General features: G+C 39.9%; 1 protein-coding gene across 1 annotated transcript in view; it reads left to right on the top strand.

Annotated features, from left to right (window-relative positions):
• TSPAN3 (tetraspanin 3) overlaps positions 1–20,555 on the top strand; it is a 38,268-nt gene extending 17,713 nt beyond the window's left edge. Inside the window, exons 2-7 of the mRNA XM_039491874.1 lie at positions 121–312; positions 2,036–2,110; positions 4,978–5,079; positions 11,880–12,032; positions 12,393–12,476; positions 19,614–20,555. Coding sequence (XP_039347808.1) covers positions 121–312; positions 2,036–2,110; positions 4,978–5,079; positions 11,880–12,032; positions 12,393–12,476; positions 19,614–19,706 — 699 coding nt within the window. The 3' untranslated portion in view covers positions 19,707–20,555. The remainder of the gene's footprint in view (positions 1–120; positions 313–2,035; positions 2,111–4,977; positions 5,080–11,879; positions 12,033–12,392; positions 12,477–19,613) is intronic.
• The last annotated feature ends 4,660 nt before the right edge of the window (positions 20,556–25,215 follow it).

Genomic DNA, 25,215 nt, shown 5'->3' with positions numbered 1-25,215 from the left:
AGAAATGCTTGCTAAGGTATTCATTATGAAATTATAACCACTTGTAGAGGATTGTGTTTTTTGTTTTAATTAACTGTTGGGATTTATGAAGAATTTGATCACCCTAATTTTGTTTTGTAGGCGGCAGCAGGCATTCTGTGCTATGTGGGAGCCTATGTCTTCATAACGTACGATGACTATGATCACTTCTTTGAAGATGTCTATACGCTTATTCCAGCTGTGGTTATAATAGCTGTGGGCACACTTCTCTTTATTATTGGACTTATTGGGTGCTGTGCCACAATCCGTGAAAGTCGCTGTGGACTTGCCACTGTAAGTTGCTGTGTTTCACATGAATTTGAGGCTTTATTGCATGTTCTGATGTATATTTGTTTTCAGTGTTCCCTTTGAATGACTAGAGTGTTACTGACGGTGTTAAAATGGACACTCAAGTATGTGTGGGTTTTTTAGCTATTTACTCTTGTAATCTTGTTTTACAAGCTCAGTATTTTTTTTCTTTACTTATTTTATCCTAAAATACTTCTTAATTTTTTGTGTTGGAACATATTAAAATCAGCCTTTTTTGGTACTGAAACTTTATATAAAGTCCTTCATTATTGTTCTGAAGAGGGACATTGGATCTGATTAAAGCAAAAAGATTAATACTGTGAATGTTCTTGATGGTACATTTGTGTTCAGTTACAAACATTTCTCTTTAGAACACATTTGTGCTTAAGAGAGCTTAAACTTAAAACTAAAATTATGTGGCCGCCACTGGTGATGGAGGGCTTGGCTACACTTGCAAGTTGCAGCGCTGGTGGAGGCTTTCCAGTGCTGCAATTAGTAACTGTCCACACCTGCAAGGCACATCCAGTGCTGCAACTCCCTGGCTGCAGCGCTGGCTGAACACCTGGTCTGCTTGGGGAATAAGCATTGCAGCGCTGGTGATCCAGCGCTGCTCGTCAAGTGTGGCCACACACCAGCGCTTTAATTGGCCTCCAGGGTATTAGGAGATATCCCAGAATGCTTTTAACTAAATTACTCTTTGTTTTGTTATGCAGCCTCTCTTTGTTTTGTTGTGAATGAGCTCCGCAGAGCTCCATTGCCAGTGCTGCTTATCTAAAAAACAAACAGACCTCCTGTTTGCTGTGATCAATCTGTACCTGGCTGTAAACAATCCAATGAGAGGCAGGGAGTGAGTGAAACTGCGGGGAGTCATGTTGGATGCAGGCTGTTTGCAATTAAGAGTTAAGACTAAGGGGTTGGAAACATTTTTCTGATTTTTTTCAAGGCAGGAATCTAAACACGCAGTGTTGGCTCCAAAAATCCACACTCTCTCTCTCTCCCCCCGCTCCCTGTCACACTAGACCCCACTCCACCCCCCTCTTTTGAAAAGCACGTTGCTGCCACTTGCATTATGGGCAGCTATCCCAGCGTTCATCACTCCCAACAGCGCTGCAGATGCTGCAAATGTGGCCACACACCAGCGCTGGTAGCTGCAAATGTGGCCACACACCAGCGCTGGTAGCTGCACAGCTGCATGACCAGCGCTGCAACTTTCAAGTGTAGCCAAGCCCTCAGTCACACTACAAAATACTTGTAGTGTAATATTAGGAATTGGGGCTGTTTTCTCCAAGCTGTACTTGTGTTTAAATTAGTACTTCAGTTTCTGGTGTCACTATGTGCAATCTATTCACATAACATGTATTTGAGTAAAAAAAATAAAATATATGTATATGGTACTAATGTGTTTAAAAAAATTGTCACATAATAGATAAGTGACCTGTGGGCTGTAATACTTTGGTACAGTTTTGGTTGGATTTCATCTGCAGGTGCTGGGTGGTGTTGGTGGCCTGTTTATATACAGGAGTTCAGACTAGATCTAGTGGATAGATTATTTGGAATGATCCACTCAGTTGACTATTTCTATAAATTACTTGCTAAATTAGTAACTTGCCTGGCAAGTTTGATAAACCCCAAAGGCAGACTTTAGGTTCTCAAAAGGCATGTCAGTAAAGCTACATAATATATAAATATTTTGGCTTGTATTTAACAGTTTGTGATCATCCTCCTCTTGGTTTTCATCACTGAAGTGGTGGTGGTAGTTCTGGGATACATCTACAGAGCAAAGGTAATAAAAACTGTCTTCTAAAGTCCAATAAATGTTTTGTTGTAGATTGTGACCAACTTGCTGGGGGGGGAGGGGGGGAACTTCCCATATTTACTGCAGTATACTTATGTTTGGGATTTTCTAAAACTTCTATTGGGTATTGTAAAGATGTTTTGATTCTCTACATTGTATAAGATCAAAGAAAGGTGCAGGCCTAAATTATAGCAAAGATGAAAAAAGGTAAACCTATATTGAAACAGACCTCTTCAGAGGTCTGGAAGTAAGTAGCTTAAAAAAAGGTTTTGGGGTACTCCAAACTTGGATGAAAGATGGCTAATGACTTTAAAAAAAAACCTGATAACTCACTTGCTATTTAATTTTATTCTGGTTTTACAACAGGGCTACCTTTTTTTTGGAAAGGTAGTGTGGGAATAATATACAATTCAGCATGATATTTAGCAGGCTTCTGTCACTGAAGAGTGGGATGAAAAGCTGATACACAGTAAATAGGGTTATGCCATAATTGACATGTCTCTATTTGCCAAGTATTCGATTCTGTTTTTAAAAGCATTTTGAATCCGTGTGCAGCATAGGTTGCACTGCATTTGGGTATGTTGTATATCAGTGCTTACCCAACTTAATATCTCGGGTTTTTTCCCCCCTTTTTTTTTTTTTATTTTTAAGTTGCTCTTCAAGATGTCATAAAGTAAGCAGCCCAAATGGACTGGGTACTTACTGCAACACCCCACTCCACTCCCACAGCCCCCTTTTGGGTCGGGACCACCGCAGTTACAACACCATGAAATTTCAGATGTAAACATCTGAAAATGTGAAATTGACTAATTTTCAAATCTTGTGGCTGTAAAATTGACCAGAATGGACCATGAATTTGGTCGGGCCCTACAGGGCTCTGTAGGTTGAAATCAACACCTTGACTAGCCATTAAAAGTGCCACTATGCAGTTCCTGAAACTACCTAAACAATGAGCAGCTGTGTTCTACATCAGCAGTAACTTCAGAGTAGTTTTTAGGGGTAGTTCCAAACAAAGTACAATGCAGCACTCTAGTCTAAAGATCAGAGGTATGGAGTACTGTGCTCAGGTCTGGGTTGAGCCTCAGCCAGCTCATTCTCCTCCAAATTCCAGCCTCTAAGAACTGGGAAAACAAAACCCACATCATTCAGATCAGATGAAAATGACACAGGCCTGCCTGTCTGCTGCCTATTTATGACCCTAGAAACCAAATATATTTCTCACTGTTGTCTCACATGACTTTAGACAAACAGGGCAACAAAATAGAGCCTAGATATCTGGTAGAAAAGAAGTTGCCCCAAACAACCCTCTACAACTTCGGGGGGTGGGGGAGGAGTGAAATCATTCTAGACTAGTAGTGTCTTTTCCAGCCAGTGGCTAGCACAGCATTAATGGCCATACAGTCTTGTTATCAACGGCTGCTGAAGGATCTGAAAGTATCAACCTAGACACCTGTTCATTGTTTGCTGCCAGGAGGAGTTAATCAGCAAAGACCAGAGCTGTGTACATCTTATATTCGGAACAAGAGAGTGAACAGGTTTTTAAAAAATGGTATCAGAATTGCCTTGTCACAGATTTCCACAAAAGGGAAGACTGAAGACTGAACAATAGTTGGCAAGATTGAGTATCAAGTGAGACTGAGCCCAGTGACAGCTTATTTGGGGAAGCTGGCATTGTGGACTTCCAAAGGAGGCATAACTAACCTTTGGTGCATTTGAAACTTTCCTACATCCTTCTGTTAGCGATGAGAGGCCTGGGTCCAATTTGCACACTCAGATTTTACCTAGAGCAATGATGTGTTTATCTACTCCATGCGTTCCTCCATGACAGCAGCCAGCCCATTTCAGATCTCTTTAGTTTTGTCTACTAAATGAGCAGAGATTTCCTCTTGAAAGATTAATTTCCGTATGGAGGTAGCTGGGATTAATCAGTCTGTCAGTCAATTGAACAGTTCCAGACTTGTCTTCTGGACAGGTTTAATCTTTGAGGATTTCCTCCTGAACACCCGTGCTTACTCTTCAGTCAGTGTGACTGCACCAGTGCCGTGCAGGGCAGAAGGAGCTAGGAAATGAGCAGAGTTAAGAGAGAGATGCCAGTTGGATGTCCTGAGCCAAATCCTACCCTTGGTTACTCCTTTAACAACAAACGGTTGTAACTGATGCCAGAACTTTGCCCCTCTAAGTTTTACTATCCTAATTCAGTGTTCTAGGACAGAAGATTTCTGGTGCTGAGCATGTTGTCTGTCACCATGCTATAACTCTTGGTCTTTTCAAGAACATGCCCAATGATCTATCTTGTGCTCCATATCCAATTAACTTCCGATTCCTCACATTTTGCCTTGGGCCCAAACCTAACTTACAGGTTGGAGGCTATTTCCTCATTTGTTGGTATTTTTGAAAGAGTAGGGTAGCAAAATTCATGCTTCTAAAGGAAGCTTGTTTGCAAACGTAAGTCTGTAGTTGGTGTAGCTTCAACCCCATAATGAAAGGGAAAAGTGATGTCTCAGTGCAGAAATATTTCAGAAATTTACATTTTATAATGCTGTATAGATGTTCTGAAGCAGCTTAAGGCCCCAAATTCTGTGTAAGGTAGTTATCCATCCTGACTTTCTGTGCAGAGTATTCTTAATTATAGCTCTTAACCATTAGCATTTGTACAAAATACAAACCAATCAGAATTCCAAAAGAGAGACCATTTCTCCAAAGTACGGTAATCTGTAAAACAATAATTTAAGACTCAACTAACAGGCGGTTGTCCAGACTTACTCAATTATTTACAGCTGAAAAAAGGACTCTGCTGCCCAGAGTTGTACTACTTGTGCCAGTAGTTTGAAAGTGCACTAATGTTTGCTTTATAGGTGGAGGATGAAGTTGATCACAGCATTAAGAAAGTGTATGATGCATACAGTGGGACAAACCCTGATGCTGCCACCCGCGCTATTGATTATGTACAGAGACAGGTGAGAGCCAACATAATGGAAAGTTGATTGTAATTGTAGATCTCATGAAGTCCATATTGTATATTGTTATATTGCTTTGGGGCTTGTTAGAGGCTGTCCACGTTACAACTTTGACCAAGATTCTAAACAGTAGCTTGGTCAGTATGTAAACAGAGTTAAAACTACTAGTACCCATGACACTTATTGTTTCAAGAGACCTAGGCTGTCATATAACTGTCCTTCTGTAACCACTTCAGTGTGCTTTTAGGGGATTGTTTGCTATTGTTTCCTTTAGTACTTTGTCTCCCTTCAATATTTCTCTGCAATAGGACATTCCAGAGTGCACTACCCCATCTGCTGCTAGCTCACTATAAAGGTGGGGACACGCATGCAGTTGTGGTGACGTAAAAGCTATTTAATTGACTTGAAGGGCCCTGATTGCCTTTATTTTATCTATAGCAGGGAGCTTTTGGCAGAAACAATCTCACCAAGTTTAGAGAAGATCCAGTGGCTTCTGGCATTTTTTACCATTCTGAACTTTTAAAAACTAGCCTCTAGAGTTCTCTACATTAGAACTCCAACCTGTGCATCTGTACAAAAGGTACCACTGGTGGGAGGTTTCAGGGTTTGTTTGTTTTTTCCCTGAAATTCCCTAGTGAAGGGAAAGTGTAGCCCAAAAGAGTTGAGCTATGTAATTCACCACTGATGCAACTCCACTGCTGGGAATCTCACCGGGGCTTTTCCTGTGTACACTATAGCCTCAAGTCAGTTTTTCTTCAAACTATTTAAGAAGTTTTGAACAGACTTTCAAATCCTTGTCATGTAGATATTGGAGACAAAACAATACAATTACAACAATATTTTTTAAAAAAAGAGATTTAAGATTACTTTGACAGGGTGTTACCATATTAAGGCTAGTTACCATGTTAAGGCACTTTTATGTGCCTTGTGTGGTTGCAGGACCGCTCTGGGAGAGCTCTCCCAGCGCTCTAAAAAAACCACTTCAACGCGGGAAATAGCTCCCAGCACTGGGGCACTGTTTACACTGGCGCTTTACAGCGCTGCAACTTGCTGCACTCGGGGGGGTGTTTTTTCACACCCCTGAGCGAGAAAGTTGTGGTGCTGTTAATTGCCAGTGTAGACAAGCCCTTAGAGTTAGCATCTGTACACTACCTCTGACATGCTGTTTCTGGTGCCCCCCCTCCTTTTTTTGTGTGTGTGTGTGTGAAATCTGACTACACATTTAACAAACCAGGCATATCTGTCAAACTGTAATTTCCAACTTTTTTTGAATAGGTGTGCTTGTTTTTTTGCAGGTGGGGTGACTGAGTATTGAATAAATGATAACTAGATATTTAAGTACCGGTATCTATCTGCCCTCTCTATTTTAATGGGTACACAATTGGCACGTTAGGTTTTTCAGTAACTTCGTGTGGGGTTTTTTCTTTTTTCTTTTTACACTTCCCCTTGGTCTATCTAAACTTGGACTATCCATATCTTCATTAACAGAGGAGATCAATTCTTCATTTCCTTTTGTGAGACCATTTGTGCTAGGATCCCCAGGAAGATCACCAAAGGATCATTTGGTGATAAATATCCAATATTTATTTGTTATAGTGGGTTACAAATTGTATCCCAATACTCTGATGCCTGGACATGTCCACCATATATGCATAAAATCTCCTCTCACCACAATTTCTCCAGTACTACTTCCCCTTCCATGTATGTATATATTTAATCTACGTGTATGAGCCACTGTTGAAACAGTATTAAAGAAATTTTATTTTATCATGTTACATCTTGAGGTTGCTGGTCCTCCTTTTCCAGATCAAATCCCATTCATCTGGGATAATTTGTCCAGATCCTTTCCCCAGGTGTCATACATGGACACTTTTATGTTAAGAAAGCTATCTGCAAAGATTGATTTATAAATTAGCTATTTTTTAACTGGTCAGATGCCATTGCTTCTATTAAAGTTAGCTTTCTGTATACAACTGTTGTAGGAAGCTGAGAAACATAATGCCTAACTTGAAAGTACTGGTACTATGAGAGTTAGTTATTTATGATTGCTAAATTAGAAAAGTTTACTGAATAACTGGTCAACCCTAAGCATTCTGTGGTTCTTCCAATTTTTAAAACTCTATGGTTCACAATTTGGATTAGGATCTGGATTATTTGCAATAAATGTCATTGGCAAGGGGAAAAGTTATCTTCGCTCTAGTTCTGTCCCAAACCTATAGCAAAGGATATGCTAGAGGATGTTTGTAAATTTTTGACGGGTCTGGTTTTTTTATTTAATCCAGAGTAACTCAACAATATTTACACTGCCACAATTTTTCTTGTTCAATAAAGACCCATTGTTTGGTTGTGTTAGGGTGCCCCTATCCACTACTGCTTTGAGCTGGCTGGCTTGCTAGTACTGTGTAATATTTGGTATAGCGAGTCTCCATGTTTAATGGGTTTGTACAAATATCTGCACTCACTCTTGGTCTTCTTTTATTCTGTGTAAATTCTAACAGCATCCTCTGTGTTCCTGCTAGGATTTTATCTGGGATAATTACAGAATAATTGTGAAACAAGGAAGATCTCCTTGGCAAAAAGTTCATTTTTGACTGCAGCTGTTCTTCCTGGCCAAGAAATTTGCTTTCTTCCCCCAGCTCTCCAGATGTGGTCCCCCCGCCCTCTCTCTCACTTACTGAAGTAGTGGTTTGACGTTTTAAATGATAGAGCTCTTCTAGGTTGTTTGAGATGTGAATTACCATTTATCTTACAACATTTGTTGCCCATTGATACCCAAATGTTTTCTAAAATAATGGCTTCTCTGTGTCTGGCAAACTTAGAACTAACATTTCGGATTTGGCATAATTTCTTATGAATCCAGACGTTTTCCCAAAGTCCTGTATTTCTTTAGATACTAGTTATAGGGAAATGTTCAGGTTAACTTTATATGCTGATGTAATATTTTTATCTATCTTCTGAAGTGTTCCTGCAAGTTTTATTCTTGTGATAAATTCATTGTTCGTTATCCGCTGTGAAAGAGACTCCATGGCCAATGCAAAAAGTAAAGGAGGCAATGAACATTCCTATCTAGACCCTCTGTGTAATTCAAATGGGAGATTTAACCTCATTTAAGTCACTTTTTTGAGCTGGTATGAAGAGCAATTATCCATTAGGGAACTAGAGGGGCAAATTCCATGTGGGACAGGACTTGAAGAGCTGCATTAGATTAGGACTTTCCCAGCTTTTGGGAAAGTAGCTTCTTTAATAGGTTGTGAAACTTCTTCCCCCAACAGAAGGTCATTGACAGTACCCCTCCAGGGACCTACAAATACTGGTTTATCTACCTTGTAAAATTCAACTGGAAAGCCATCAGGTTCTGGATTTTTACCACTTTTCATACATGCTGTTGAATCTAAGATCTCTCCTTCTGTTTTTTAATCTAAGGTGTCTTTATCAATTTTTGTTTGTCTGCAAGCCTGCTACTTCCAAATATTTTTGAATAATTTCAGGGCTCGGAATACCTGATATATAGAAGTGTTTCTGATAAGCAGCAAAAGTAGCACACATTTCATTGGAGGAATATGTTCTTTAAGCTTTGAACCAGTAGCTTCTCACATATTTCCTTTTTCATAAAACATTTGCTTTGTTATACCTAAGGGCTTTTTTGATGGACTCTGTCATCAACATATTCTGTTTCCCCCTAATAATTACCGGTAGTTCATATACTTTTTTGAACCTGTTTCTTATGAAAGTGGGTTTTTTGTGTTTTTTCTGGAGCTCTTTCACTTTTCAATAGAGGCTCTGTTTATCAACTGAACCTAAATTCTGTTTTACCTGCCTCCCGAAGACCTCTATTTATACTGTCTTTTATTTGAACATATTGAACAGTGTCCTCTTCAATTGCTGCAAACTGACCTTTGTCCTGGAGAAGTAAGCAGTGTTCATTTTTCCAAAAAAGTGATCTTTAGGATCCATCCCAGCTATCAAATACTGCTTCCAATGGGGCATGATCTGACCATGTAATGTACTAGTTTCTGCAGATTTAGAGATGAATCTAATAAAATGTGCCACCTCATTCCCTTGGGAGTGATTCTCTCCATCAGTCTGCGACTGAATTGTTTGCACAGCGAAAGCAGTGCTGCACCTGTTTCGCTATCCACCACCTTCTTTATCAGAACTGACCTCTTTTCTTTGGCTGAAGCCAAAAAGTCTGTTGAAACCAATTACCTTTCTTAGCCATAATTTGTTCCTCCTGAATGGAGTAAAAAAAACCCAATTAAAGATAAGTTTGGGGGGGGGGTCCCCTTTAATGAGTTTATTTAGCCCTTTGACATTTTAAGAGGAAGGGACACTGAAAATGACTCAGTGGAAAAATTGAAATTGTCATTTTTAGCTGTTTAATGGCATGAACACTTTTGTGTGACCAATGTTTGTCTTGTTTCTAATTATGCTGTATTCACAATTGTGTGTTTGAAGGCTTGGTTTCTTTTTGTGAACTTCCATATCAATTTTCTTGTATTAATTCCCTCCTTCATTACTCTGAGTTTAAACCCAAAAATAAAATATCAAAGTAGCATAAGAATCATGCCCCAAATGACTGAGTTTTGCTGAACTTTCCCCATGAATACTTGGGACTGCAAGAGAAGCAGTCCCAAGGAGGTACCTTCTCCATGCATGGGACATTAACCTTCACCCTTAGGAGTAGATTACCATCTGATCATTTGAGTTACGTGGGGAGGATTAAACAGAAGGCTTGAGGAGTCCTCCCTGTTCCCTCTCTATTTTCTCCAATCTCCTCTGTCCCTGAGACTCACCACCCAGTCCTGACCCCTTATTTATTTTCTCTACTCTTTAAAATACAGAACATGGCTGAGTTGTGATCATCCCCATTAAAGCAAATATTATGTTATTTTTCTTTATAACATAGTTAAACAATCACTTCTCGTTCCTGGTGACTCCATGAAGTCCTTTCTGGTTAATCTTCTTGTTACTCCTCAGGTATCAGAGTCCTCTTGTTCAGTTTCACATCTACCATTGCCAGTACATTCTCTAGAATCTCTTGTCTTGTCTTTTCTTATCCTCTTTCTCTTGGGTTCCATTGTCTGCAAAAATGTTCTCAGCATTTTATTCTTGTGCTTGATGTTTTGACTTCTATTCCAAGTATCTCTAGTGTGTTTTTCCTTATGTAAAGTTTTTACTGTATAATATTGGGGGGGGGTTGTTTTTGGAAGCTGAATGCATTTAAATGAGAATCCCCATCTCTAGCAGATAGCTGCCCTCCTGAATAGTGCTGTAATTTCTCCCAGCTCTCTTCTTCTTTTTTGTAAAGTTAAGGCAGTGGGAAAAAATTGCAGCTTGTGGCCTTTGAGTTCTGAATGCTGTCTGGCTTTCTCTCTCTTCCCCCACCTAGGGTGACCAGATGTCTCAATTTTTATAGAGACAGTCCCGATTTTTGGGCCTTTTCTTATATAGGCTCCCATTACCCCCACCCCGTCCCGATTTTTCACACTTGCTGTCTGGTCACCCTATCCCAACCCCCCATGATAAATCTTTGTTTGATGATGAAATTTCACAATGAAATGTCTGGGTTTGTTATAAGGTGGAGAAGACAGTGCCTTGTGTGCACTCTCCACTTTCACCTCTTTCAGAGAGTCCCTGGATACTGATGATCATTCCCACCCTGTTTTTCTATATCATTCAATTTAAGCTGCATCTTTCTCTTTGCTCTAGCAGTGCCATGTGGTTCTGCACTGTATACTCTCACTTGCTGCTTTTGGTCTTAGGTCAGTCTCTAGGCATGGTTGACTCTTATTTTCCCAGTCAGTAACTTTCTTCTTTTACTACTGGAATACTGGGTGTCATACAATTTCTCCTGGCCTTAAACTCTGAGATTAACTCCCATGTGTCAGCTTCAGTGGGTATTTGATTTTCTTCAGCCCTGGCATTTCTACCTGACTTGGCTGCCGTGTGTTCACTTGGAATCTGAAAGTCTTCCCTACACTGTGAGTCCGAAACACTCTTCTTAGTGAGGTGTTTTTTTTTAATTTTGGATTTTTTTAAGAGAATCCATTCTCTGCAGCCTTGTTCTCTAAAGTGTGCATGGGCGGGGGTGCGATTGTGGAGTTTAGTAGATTTCTGGGGGCCGAAGGAAACAAATTGCTATCATCCCCTTAGGGCTCAGGCTTAAGGCTGCTATTTTAGTCCGTCCCAATTTTAATGTAGTACAGTACTGCATTGGTTTAGATTTGGTTCACATTTTTGAAGGCTTTCTTCACACCCATGAGGGCTAGAAACATACTTGTTTAACATGAGAGATTAAATCCTGAAGCACACTTCCATAGCAAGAAGTGGAATCTGTAGTTGGCTCTGTAGCCATTTGAGCACAGGAAATGGCTCCAGGCCTCCACTTGTCTGAAGAAAAGCCTAATGGAATAGGGCTTTTCTTAAACTTATAAGGAGTCCCAAATTTTCATACAAGATGAAGAGCATAGAAAACTCAGTGTTAAACATTTAGCATCTGGAGGTAGAATTTTAACAGTATTTCATAGCTAGTTTTCAGGATCTGGACCATAAAACTAGTTTGAAGTTGCAAGTAATACTAGTAACATTCAATCTGTAGTTTGTTTTTTGGCAAAACATTTGTCATGCTAAGTGGCAAGTGACAAGACCTACTTTAATGTTCAATATTTAAATAACACAGGCAGCCTCTTCTAATACATCTTTGTTCATGGCATTGTAATTAGTTACTGCATATTCTTAATTATTGTCCCTTTACTAATAACTTTGATATGCATGGTGGCCTTTTCTCTGTTTTTCTGCAGCTACACTGTTGTGGGATCCACAACTATTCAGACTGGGAGAACACTACGTGGTTCAAAGAAACTAAAAATAACAGTGTACCCCTCAGCTGCTGCAAAGCGATCAGCACCAATTGTACTGGCAGTTTGACCCACCCAATAGACCTTTATTCTGAGGTAAGCCAGGCCGGTGAATTCAGTTTACTAGTATGTACAAAGCTGACAGTCATTTAAATGTACCTGTTTTGATGGCCAGTGCAGAGATTCGGGGTATATTTCATATATCCGGGATCTGATCTGGAGTCTGATAACTTATTTTGCTCTTCTCCATCTCAGTTGGCTTTCCCATCCTAAAAGCCAGCCTTCAAATTCCTTAGTTTTTCTTGAGTTTAAAGCTGTTAGCACTATAATTTTCTGTCCATTCTTCTTGCTACCTTTGACATTTATTTCAGTTTTAGTGGATATATAAGTAAAGCTTCTATGCAAAGTTATGACCAGGCTGAATACTTTCTAAATGGTACCTCTTGCTTGTTTCAGGGGTGTGAGGCTCTAGTTGTAAAGAAGCTACAAGAAATCATGATGTATGTTATCTGGGCAGCTCTGGCATTTGCTGCCATTCAGGTGAGATTTCAAAACATTTACTCTTTAGCTGATAACCTTTCATATAAAAACGAAACTCTGGATGGTAATCCCAGGTTACCATGCAAATACACCAGTCTTCAACAATTTTAGTTTTTTTATTGACTTTGAGTTCCATTGACCCAAGTGTCAAATAACCAAATATTTTAAATTGACTCATGGTTATTTCTAAATTGTTCAGTGCCTTCACTTTTGCTGGAATGTGTCTTGCCTCCATTTTATATAAGATCTCCAATATAAATGACCAATGTATCTGAACACACCTGACTTTCATGCTGAGCAAATACTTTTCATGGATACACTTAATGGTAGTTAACATTTAAATAGTTACAAGTTCTTCAATTTACAACTCCCTTCAAACTAATAGGGGCAGTTCATACTAATGCTGCTGTCAGGAAATAAATGATCAACTAAATCATAGTATCTCAGAACGACCTAAAAATATAGCCAGATTTTTTTGATAGCTAACTGTTACCGTGGCCCTTTGGAAAGGGGCATTGCACTGTGCTCCAAAGGTCTGATTCAACTACTGGGCGATCAGGGGAGTGAAGTCCTGAGTTGAGGACCCTCCAGTAAGAATTCTCTGTACACAAATCTAAGGCCTGTTAGCTCAAGCATCACAGCTGATATTTGTTAACTGAAGTTCAGTTAGTGCATTGATTGTCATAATGAACATCTTTGTAACACTGCACTTATGTAGTGTATTCTGTTCTTCTTTGTGATAAGTTACATTCCTTAATGAGCAGGTGCAATGTGGCCAACTTACAGATGCTGTGAATACCATAATTTAGAATCTTGTAAAATTAAAACATGTTAACTAGTTTCCATAGATAGATATTGAGATGCATATTAAAATATTTAATTCTCTAAGTAAATGAACTTTGAAAAAGTGTTCTGACACCTACTCTTAAATGTGCCTATAGAGAATTCTGCTTCTCTGTTCGTTAGTTTAGGCAGTTAATACATCTAAAAAATCAAAGCATTAATCAGGTGTTTTCTGATGTAGCAGAGACATTACAGTCCCCAGTGAAAACTATACTGTGCATGCTGAGTGCTAAGATTTTTTTTTAACACTAACTAAATAATCCTCAGTCTTTTGCAGCAGATAACTTTAACTGGTGTAACACTTTCTGCCTCCAGAAATTCAAAACAGCTGAATAAAGTTATTAAACTTTTGTAATTTAGCTTTTGGACTGAAATTTGTCTAAAGGTGAATTTTTGCCAATGTTCAGCACCTGAAAATGCATCGAGTAATGGAACGCCATCTCAGTGCTAAGATACTCATAAAACAGATAAATCTGCATATAGATGCTTTGCATTCAATGGGGTTTCATTGTCTTGAGCTGGCTTATTTCAGATTTATGAAATGCTAACTTTTTGCTTTTGGATAGATCTGGTTATTCCAGCCCTTCGGAGGAAGGCTTGGATCTCCTGTTAAAGTAATGTATTTTGCCTTGGTGTTTGAAAAAAGTGCTCTGTCTTGTACCCATCTTGCACTATACAGTATTATGACATTCCTATGGAGAGAGGTTTTTTCCTTGTGTAAACTTAGTGTATTTGAAGTCATATTCTTAAATTAAAAGTGCTTCTGAGTTGCTTGCTAGAATTAACCATTTTGCTCAAGAGAGACTTTTGCGTTATGGGAACCTAATGCTGGTTGAAAACTTCCATCCTTCTGCCATCAATTATTTAACTGTAAATATTAAAACCTACTTTAACTAAATCAGTGTTAGAGCAGAAGTAGTTGTAAGAGGCGTGAGCAGTTGGTGCTTAGAGATAAGTCAATGTTTAGGAATAGTTCTGATTACTCTGGAAAAGTGCTTTTGAATATTCAGCTATTCAGATGGCAATTGTAACAAGCTGTGCTGGCTTTCTATAAAGCAAGGTAGCTGCCTCTAATAGGATCAAAAATTGAAGTTTTAGTTCAGTTTTCAGCATCTTAACTGTCCCTTCTTGATATCCTGGTTTCAGTTGTGTGTGTTTAGTGATGTTTCTTAGTATTCCATTTTTATTGTTTCCAGGTACGGAGGTCAATGTTTAGCAACCATAGTTGACTTTTCTTGTCTGGGCTTCAGGTAGAATTCCCTCCCTCCCTCTTCTTCCTCCCGCCCCCCTTAAGAAATATGTAGGGGGAAAGTTTTTGTTATGAAGCTGTGTCCTAATTTCCAAAATGAGCTATATTTCTTATTTTGGAGTCTGAGGTAGTGAAGAGATGCCCACCCTTCCCCTCCTCTTTCCCCTCCCCCCCCCCCCCCCCAAAAAAAAGGTTATTAAAGCACTGTTTACAAATCCTCGCTCCTCAGCATGGGGCTATAACCCATGCCACTCTTTCAGTCATGGATGCGTGTGCCTATCGGTGTCCCACTGGCTTGCCAGTTGTAAGCAAGCATGCTCATTGTGTAGTCTCTGCATTTTGGGTGGCACTTGCTTTGTGGTTCCACATGGCACCACTCTAGCTATCAGCAGGGAGAGTCCAAATTATGTCTGTAGCAAAGGCTATGTAAACACTTTCCAAAAAAGATAAGGAAACATTAGAGGAGGTTTTCTGCTCTTGCCAAGATATTGACGTAAGTTGTTTGAAATGTTTTCATAAAGAACTGAAACAAACCATGCAACACCCATTAAGAAAATAGATTACAAGTTCTTAAACACCATAGCTCTGGTGTTCGGTAAACAGTTTCTGTTATTAGACACCTCTGACATTTCTGCTTAGCCCTGACTGCAATAGGAACTATTGACCTTATTAAATGTTACATCATCTAATTGGTTTTGTTGTTAAGGTTTCAGTATTAAATAAGACATTGGTTTAATCTAGTTTTTTATATAGTCAAACTCTACTTTCCTTTACGCCTGGTCCTAACTGGCTTTATTAAGTAAATCTCTCAGTAGACCATTGTAAAGCTGTAGCATGTAGTGTGGCCATGATTCTGTGTAATGCATATAAATATAATTTCAGTACATACTTTGTGCATATGGCACAGCAAGACTGTATAAAAATTAATTGAAACATGGACAAGAATGTAACCTTTAACAAATGGGCTTTGACCTAGTAAATGTGAATTAGAGCGGCAGTGATCTTCTCCATTCATTAAAATTTCTGATCAAGGCTTTAAGAATGCACACAGAACCCATTATGACCTCATTCTGTTGTTTGTAATAGACAGTAAGAATAATGCTTCCAGCAGCTCTGCTGACAGCAACTCTGTATTGTCGCTGTAACCTAAAAGTTTAACTTGTTTCCCCAGCTTAGCAAACTCAGTTTTGAATATTTATTTTAAAATGAAAAGACTGAGGCAATGAAAGGTTACTTACACTATTTGTTAAAAATAGCCCTTCTTCCGAGGAGCTGGTATTTTCCTGATATTGAGCTAATTCAGAACATTTTATTAGCAGAAACTCTAGATCCACCAGAGTTTAAGGAGAAGTTGATGTGTGACAGCTCCACTAAAGTGATAAGAGAAGGATAAAGAAAAGTGGTAGCACAAGTTTTCTTTGATATCCTTTACAGATTCTGCACAAGAAGTCATTCTGCATCACCAATGGGTATAATCTCGTAGTTTTATAATTTTCTCTAAAGAAAGTGTCTCGCTCTAGAGACTTTTTTTTTTCTTTAACAAGACGCTTTTAGCTTAGATGTCTGAATAAGGAACTTGGAATGAAGGGGCAAGAAAACTGTGTGCTTGTGCTGCCAGGACCTATACTGTCTAACTAGTTTTAAACTTCAGTTGAAGGAATGCCATCAAGTTTTCATATAACTTTTAAGATGGATCAAATTTGGGGGCTAATTTTGTGGAAGTTCTCAAAGTTCTAAAAGTATTTTTTAAAAAAAAATTAGAAAATGTTATCATTGACTGTTCCTCCTCACAATATGCATTAATCGGTGTCTGTTCTGCAAACAATTGCTAAGAAAGGAAATGTAATTTAATTTAATACTTGAACTAAAGTTTGAGATTTTAGAGTCATAACTTAGTACGAAAAAGACTTTACCAGAGTCATTGCTGAGTGACGGAGTAATAGACTTCTTAGTCTATATGTTTCTGGATTTATGTATTTTTTGCTTGAATAGTTAATTGAATGGTTTTCTCTTGTCAGTTTTAATTCTTAACAAGTAGCTTTTAGTGAATTGCCTAGAGACTGTTTATCAGAAACATGAATAAAATAGCATAAAAGGATGAGGCAGAAATGTTACTTAAGTGATCATATAAAAAGGACAGTCTTAGGCTAAAAATGTGTATTTTAAAAAAGCAGTAAGACTCTTCCATTGATTTCAAGATTTTAGAACCTTTTTCCTGTTAAACTTAGCACAGTTTCAGTCTTCAATAAAATGAGTTTGTGCTATTCCACAGTTACTATTTCTGAGAGGTTGGAGCAAAAACTGTTGGTTCTACAACAAACATAAAAACGGCTTTTTTTTTTTTTAAATCTTTATCAGTTGCTTGGATTCTCTCCTATCTGAGGGGTTCCAATAAAGCCACCACTTTGTTAATCCATTAAAGTGGTGGTATAAGTTTCTGAGAGGCAAAATCTAGGATCAGTTAATAGATTTAAGGTCACTTTTCTTTTAAAAAGTCCATTTGAAGTAGTGTTCAGACTTCCAGTCACTGGCTGGATCCTCTTTGTCTGTGAGCATTCAAAGGTCTCAGCCATGTTGACAGTGTGGGCTGGTCTCCTGAAAACTGCAAACAAGCTGAAAGGGGCAAATTCATCTAATTTCAGGGGTTTTCTACATATATTCGTGACTGGCTGGGAGGCAATTTTTCTTAATAGCTTGTTTTATATGCTTTGTTCAGTGGACGAGTGGTGTCATCAAAGGTGGGAGCTTTCTCTTAAAGTATTCCTGAGCAAGTTCTACTTCCTGAGACTTGCTTAACATATTAAGAAATAAACCCAAGTTTTTAATAAACTGCAGAGTGACCAAACGGATCTAGTGTACTGTCAGCTAACATTGTGCAGGCAAATTACAAAATGGCTGACATTAGAAAGTAGATACTGTTTAGTTCAAATTACAATGGACAAGCTAAGAAAACAGATCTGATCATTGAGGATAAGTGTAAAGTTTCCCAAGATGCTTTGATGGAGGGAGGTGTGAAGATACAGCTTTCAGAAATAAACAGATATTAACTTGTGTTGAAGATGAGATTTATTGATCCAAGATGTAAGTACTAACTGCAGTGAAGTAGAGATCAATATTTTGGTGAATGTTAAGATTTTTAACACTAACCAAGGTTCTCTTGATGAATAGGTAGTACCAATACTTTCAAGGTCTTTATTTTAAACAAAACACCAAACATGGAAATCTTTTCTTCTGGCCAAAAATTTCAACGGCGTGTTTTCCTTTGGAAGCTGATGCACTTGGAAGTCCATCAAATTGTTCTATGAAATAATTAGCTGCATCCCATTAAATCCATGTAGAATCTGTCCAACATTGTTCTAGACCTGACTTGACCCAACAATACATAATTTGACTGCCTTCACCCAGTCATAAGCTTCGATTAGTTTTATATGTAATGGTTGTAAACAACATGGAATTCCTTACACTACACTAGTGTCTGAAATATGGTTAGTGAAATGGGTTGGCTTTTAATGACATGTCAGTCAGGAATATTTATGGCGATGGCAGTGATTGAAGACTTTCACCTAGACTTTATTCATTTTGAACTGAACCGTGATAACTTAACTAAATTTAATACTGACTCAGAACTGTAACACCAACTTTTGGCATTGATTTGAGCTCACATCACTTAATGTTACTGAGTTTCAATGTGCAAGTGTACATTCCTGAACACAAACACATTTAGTACATGACTTTAATTTCAAATAACTGTCCATCTGTTACCCAATAGTGTGTTTCCTTGGTCCGTAAATAATGCAAATCTGAGAGGTGTGAATTTCCCTATTCAATGAAACCCAGTGGCAACATACATTCAGAATCTTCTTGATTTGTGCTGATGTATTCGTCTGCCTGCAGGCCTAGTTTCCATTAAACTTGAAGAAGCAAGGGCCAGATTTCAGCATGACTTGACTGAGTTGCAATGTTCCATTCACTTTCAGTCCAAGATTTATGAAGGAACCTACTGAATTTCTATAAATGTCACCCTGCAGGCAGATACCAGGTTATGTAAGAGGGCTGGGGGTGTGCGTGTGTGGCCTCTTTGGGAAGTACTTACATCTGTTCAGACTTCTTCCTTTATTCAGCCTTATGAACAAATCTAAACAGTAACTTAACTGGCAACCTTTTCATAAGGCCTCATAAAAGGGTAAAGCCAGACATTGTGGACTTGGTTGCAAAGCAGTTCCAGCCTTCTCATTGATGTCTTCCTCAAGCATTTAACTTCTTTTTGTAAAGTACTTTACTTTAATCTCAGATTAACATCCCATGTACATTTATATGCTAATTAGCTGAACCCCCAGGTTTCTGGCAAGCTGCCAGAGTGGCCCTTAGAGCAGCTGTGCACCAACCTTTGCAGCACTAACTGGATTTTAACAGGTGAAGACTGCAACCATGCACACACTTTGCCCAAATTGGGCATATTAGCAAAGAAGAGGATTCCAGCTATACCATGTCCTTTTAAAAACAGACAAGACATATCATGTTAACTTAAAGTACAGTCTGATTTTGTACATTCTGGATTAGAGTAATTTACACATCAATCATCAAATAATATAGTTCTCATTTCCCCTTTGAAATGGTAAACTTCTGGCACTTGGATATCTTTCTTCTGTGGCAATTGAATGTTAAACCACTTTACCTTGATTTCAGTCTCTTCCTTATCCACTAATATAAAGTTTCCACCCTTTTAAAATTGGTCTTGATTTACATCTGTTTGCATAATAGAGGCAGAATACAGCAAATGATTTGACCAAGGAATAGCCTAATGAAAGATGCTCCTATAATATGATTTTTTGGGGTAAGAATCAGCTTGGAGCTTAATTTTATATAGTAGATACAGTAGCTGGTAAAGCTTTTCAAAAGTAGTCTTATTTTGCCTTTCTTCACACTTCAGGCTTGATATACAGTAATTTGAAATATACTGGCAACTAGCCAGTGATTGGTTTCTGGACATTAATCTCTTGCAAGTGTCTCCTGTGTACTCAGTTTTGTTTTTATTCTTTCCATAGCTGCTGGGCATGCTGTGTGCCTGTGTAGTGTTATGTAGGAGGAGCCGGGATCCTGCTTACGAGCTTCTTATCACTGGAGGAACCTACGCATAGAAGATAATGCAAACCTAATCTTGAATCTCTTATTTACTTGGAAGGTGAATGGGCCTGGTCTACTGCAGTAGTTTTCCTGCCTATGTAGACTTAGCTGAAACACACCCTGCACAGATGAGGACAGCTGTAATGTACACTGGTGATGGGCAAAGCAACTTGGCTTTCCACATACCCATATACTTACCTGTGACTCGCTATTCATGTATCTAAATATGTTTTAGTTTACTAGCAAACTTTCTAATTTCAGAACCATTTGCAGATCAAGATTAATTTGGTTGACATGAAAGTTAAAGGAAGTGTGCCTAATTTGGTAGATTACCTCTAAGCATTAACTGGCTGATTCTTACATATATATGGAATCCTTTAAATCTTCACTATGTGGAACTTTTTTTGGCCAAAGTTGTACAAAGGAAGTCTGCTGTATTTAATTTGTGATGGTAAATATATTAATTCTTACCTCTCATCAGTGTCATTTTTTAAAAAAACATAGGTGAAGTCCAGTACACTTTAAAGATAAATTGTAGGAAATGACTACTAACCAAAATAATTTTAGAATCATAAGCGTGCATCTTTGATCTTAAATTCAGAGATCCAATCTTTCAAACTTTAGTGTTTTAAAATAAAGCTGGCTTTTCAGGAGCAAATGTATGCACTACTGTTCTATAATGAATTTTCATTTTTTCTATGAAGAGCTGTTTTGTGTTGAGTGAACTGTTCTATTGTAGATCTTAAGTTGGTTTGGAAATAATGTAGCCATGTAGAGTAGCAAAATAGTATGTGAAAGTGAACTCAACTGTAAATAGTAAACCTGATTAAATAAAATCTCTGTATATCCTCCCTCAAAATGTACCTGCTTGCATTGCTTTTTTTTTTTTAATTAAAGATTTCAGTACTTCCAGCCCTCTGTTGCTACAGCTCTAATGTGAAAGCATCTATTTTATCGACAGATCTGTATCTTCTGATGTCTGATGCACCATTCTCTGGATAAATGGTAGGCCACTTACAGGTTGTGAATGCTTGAACATGATTCACCAAAGATCTAGTACTTTAAAAAGGGGGCTAACAAAGTTATCACTCCCTTTGGAGAGAAGATTTAAAAGCACCCCTCAATGGGAAATTACAATCAGATATGGGGGTAATGCACTGAAGTTGCATTTTCAAAACTGATTTTAGTCACTTAAGATCCTAGTTCCAAAGTCAGTTTTGAAAATGCAACTTAAGCATTTTTGAACATTTTACCTCTGTTCTATTCCAAGCACTTACTTCCCACCTTCACCTTACTGCTCCCACAATCTTGCTTCCCCATCCCTCACTGGGTGGTGCTGCAGAGGCTCTGTAATAATTCTGGAACAGGCAGTGCTCTAGAGCAGGGGTGGGCAAATTTTTGGCCCAAGGGCCACATCTGGGTGGGGAAATTGCATGCAGGGCCATGAATGTAGGGCTGGGGCAGGGAGTAGGGGTGTGGTGTGCAGGAAGGGGCTCAGGGCAAGGGGTTGGGCTGGAGATGCAGTGCAGGGTGTACAAGGGGGCTCAGGGCGGGGGGGGTGCAGGAGGGGGGCTTGGCTGGGGTGCAGGAGGGGTTCAGGGTGCAGGCTCCAGCCTGGCGCCACTTACCTGGAGAGGCTCCAGGGTGGCAGTGGGGCTAAGGCAGGCTCCCTGCCTGCCCTGGCCCCGCGCCACTGCTGGAAGCGGCTGTCACCATGGCCTTGCAGCCCCTGGGGGGGGAGGGGCAGAGGGCTTGTTGTGCTGCCCCTGCCTGCAGGCACCGCGCCCCAGCTCCCATTGGCCGCAGTTCCTGTTCCTGGCCAATGGGAGCTGTGGGGAGTGGTGCACAGGTATGTGGTGCTGGCTGCTTCTGGGAGCAGCGCCATGGGGGTAGCAATCCTGTGGGCCAGATCCAAAGCCCTGATGGCCTGTAGTTTGCCCACCCGTGCTCTAGAGAAATCTGTAGTATCAATCATTGGAGGAAGGTGGAACAGACTAAATAGCATAACGGAGCAGACCTAGCAGGAAGATGTCAGACTGAAGAATTTGGGAGAGCTGATGTGCGGAATCAAAATGGAGGAAGAATTCAAACAGCCGTTTTAAAGATTTTGGGGAAGATACCTAAGGGCTTCTGGACCCAAGGAGAAAACTAACTGAAACAATGAGGAAAACACAGGAGCCCCATTTTACAGGTCTGAAAATACCTTATGAAATGAAGGTTGTGAACAAGCTCCATCATAGCTGCACATGTTCATGTGTGGTGGTGCTAATTTTGATGGAATAAGTGGGACTGTTTATTCCAAGATATTAACAGGACTGTATCACTGTACAATACTAAACAATTCAAGGTGGTTCAGGGTTTTGAGTATGGAGAGTCTGGCCTGCTAACTCCCTGAACACACACTTCATGCTAAAGCTTGGAAATGTATTGATTAGGATACACAGAATTAAAAACTAAAGGTGTATTGGTTTTGCATTACTCACTCAAATTCCAAGTTATGAACTTTCACTCACTTTTCAACAATTGAGCTTGCAATTGTGGCAGGGCTGTCAATTGTGGCAGGGCTGTAAGACTCCCATTTGTTATACTGTTCTATAGAGCTGGAAGGGACCTTGAAAGGTCATTGCATCTAGTCCCCTGCCTTCACAGCAGGACCAAGTACTGTCCCTGACAGATTTTTGCTCCAGTTCCCTAAATGGCCCCCTCAAGGATTGAACTCACAACCCTGGGTTTAGCAGGCCAATGCTCAAACCACTAAGCTATCCCTCCTCCTGCCCCTCCCATTGTACAAGTACTATGCTGGTAAAGCTCCCCCCGTGCATTGTGGGTGGATTTCCAGTGAGCCCCCAGTGCATCTCCCCAGAGGCTGGCATGGGTTTCTTGGGGAGGTACAAATCAACCATCAATACTGAGACTAAAATGCTGGAGGAAAAGGGCTTAGGACAGGCAAGCTTCAAAAGTAGTGTATATCTAATAAGTGTTAAGTAACCAGTAGCCTTCTTGCTCTCTTGAAGTATGTAGCTTGGGCATGTGGATGGAATTTTATCATAAAATGCCTGGCATAAATCATGAAAATACTCATCATTTTACAAGAGTTAAGCCTTAACTGATTGCATATGATCTAATTCTAGTTGGAAGCAAATGACATCTCCTTGGGTAGCTGGCTCTATTCTCTGCTTTAAATCCAACTGTCTCACTGTATTCTAGAACACGAGACATGCCTGTATCACTCTAGAGGCTGGAGTAGTGCAAGATAGGGCAGCTTGTAGTTTACTTCTAGATAAGGTGACCAGATGTCCCATTTTTAAAGGGACAGTCCTGTTTTTGGGGACTTCTTTTTTTTTTTTAGGTGCCTATTACCCTCCCACCCCCTGTCCTGTTTTATCACAGTTGCTCTCTGGTAACCCTACTTCTAGGCCTAGCTAGTCTAGGATTCATTTTGACCAGCTACATCAAGGTGAAACTACAACTTTGTCTACTGTGAGATTTTGTGTTGGACATCTTTGTAAAAATACTTTTTTCCAAGTGTAGATATGGCCTGAATCAAATACTCATAACATACATCTCATTGGTAGTATTCTGGTCTACAAGATTGGCCCAGCAGAAACAACAGTATAATCAGCATTAAAATTGTGTGCCTACATCTAAGAAGAAATGGAATGGAACATAACCTTCCACATGAAAGATCCAGTTATAGTTGCTGTATTATTAACAGTGCTGTGTAAGAAAATCTGCACCTGGCTGTAGCTAGGCTTCCTCTGTGTATTTGGAGAATTTTTTTTTTTTTTTTTGCTTTCACATACAGAACATTGTTACACATTTCAACTTTAAAAGGAAACTTTCTAACCTGGATCTGTTTGTATCTAGGTGAAAACATTCAGATTTACCAGCCTTCTGGCCATATTCCCACCGCTCTGAGTTCAGTCTGTCTGGTATTAAATTCTGTGCCCTTTTCTTTGCAAATTCATATGCTCCTAAGCAAAATTACAGGATCAGAAAAACAGACTTCTGTTATGTGGGTGGAAAAGATGTGTAGCTGCTGTAAAGTGTCTGGCTTTTAAGAGGCTGCTGAGATTTTTAGGTTCTTACTGTGCCCATCACTGAAGTATCTGAGTGAGATTTACTAATTAACCACCTTCTTTCTCTCCCCCCATGCTTGGGGCAGATCCTGACTACATGTCTGTGCCTTTCCCACTGCAGAATGGAGCTTCACCAGTATTAGAAGGAACAATGGGAAAGTTGAGCGTGGGCCTACATACTGAGTGATTGTCTAGTTCAGGGGTGGGCAAACTTTTTTGCCCAAGGGCCACATCTGGGTATAGAAATTGTATGGTGGGCCATGAATGCTTACTAAATTGGGGGGTGGGAGGGGGTGAGGGCTACAGCTGGGGGTGCAGGCTCTGAAGTGGGTTCAGAAAGGGGGAGTTCAGGGTGCTAGAAGGAGCTCTGGGCTGGGGCAGAGGGTTGGAGTGGGGGGGGGCGGGCTCCAGCAGGGATGCAAGCTCTGGGGTGGGGCTGGGGATGAGAGGTTTGGGGTGCAGAAGGGTGCTCTGGCCTGGGACTGAGGGGTTTGGGGAGGGGGAGGGGGTTGGGGTGCAGGAGGAGCTCAGGGGTGCAGGCTCTGGGCAGGGCTTACCTCAAGCAGCTCCTGGAAGCAGCGGCATGTCCCCCTCCGGGTCCTAGGTGGAGGTGCCTCTGTGCTCTGCTTGGTCTGCAGGCGCTGCCCCTGCAGCTGTCATTGGCCACAGTTCCTAGCCAATGGGAGCTGCAGGGATGGGGACAGTGTGCGGAACCCCCTGGCTGCCTCTACATGTAGGAGCCAGGAGCTGTGCCATCTTATTTTTCAACTTCATCACATTAAAATAAGAAGCTTAATCATTCCTGTCACGATATCTCCTTGTAGTCATGCATTCCTAGTGAGAGAGTTTCTAGTTTCTTTCAATTAACATGTCACTACTGTGGAGGAACCTGAGTAGGAATTTGCAGAGAGCCAGTCTACTTTTACACATGACTTCATGCCTGTGGATATTTGCAGTAGTGATGTAGCCATGTTGGTCCCAGGACACTAGAGGCAAGGTGGATGGACCAACTTCTTGTTAGTGAAGTTTTCGAGGTACGCAGAGCTCTTCTTGAGAAGAAGTGGGTCCAATAAAAGGTATTCTCTTACCCACCTTGCCTGTATCCGGTTGCTCAGTTTTCTTTGCATGTTGATAATTCTTTCCCTTCAGGCAGCTTGTTTTACCTTTTGCTTAATTTAGTTTAATCAGAGTAGTGTATCTACATAACACTTGTATATCCCATTACCATTTTTATGTCAAGTGGTTCCTCTTGGACAATGTTCAGTCCATCAAAGAGATTTATCTGATAACTGGATTACAATAAGCCCTAATTTTCTTGGTATAAAAACAAGGACCCGTAATTCACTCCCAATACAACAGTCCTAGTGGTAGCAACACTGGAATGTAGTATAGGCAGTGTTCAGGCATGTTTTACCACTCTATTGTCTAAGTCGGGGTGGGCAAA

The sequence above is a fragment of the Mauremys reevesii genome, linkage group 10 (assembly GCF_016161935.1).
Source record: "Mauremys reevesii isolate NIE-2019 linkage group 10, ASM1616193v1, whole genome shotgun sequence".
Lineage (NCBI taxonomy): Eukaryota > Metazoa > Chordata > Testudines > Geoemydidae > Mauremys > Mauremys reevesii.
The sequence above is the reverse complement of the archived record's forward strand: the minus strand, read 5'-3'. Positions and strand labels throughout refer to the sequence as shown.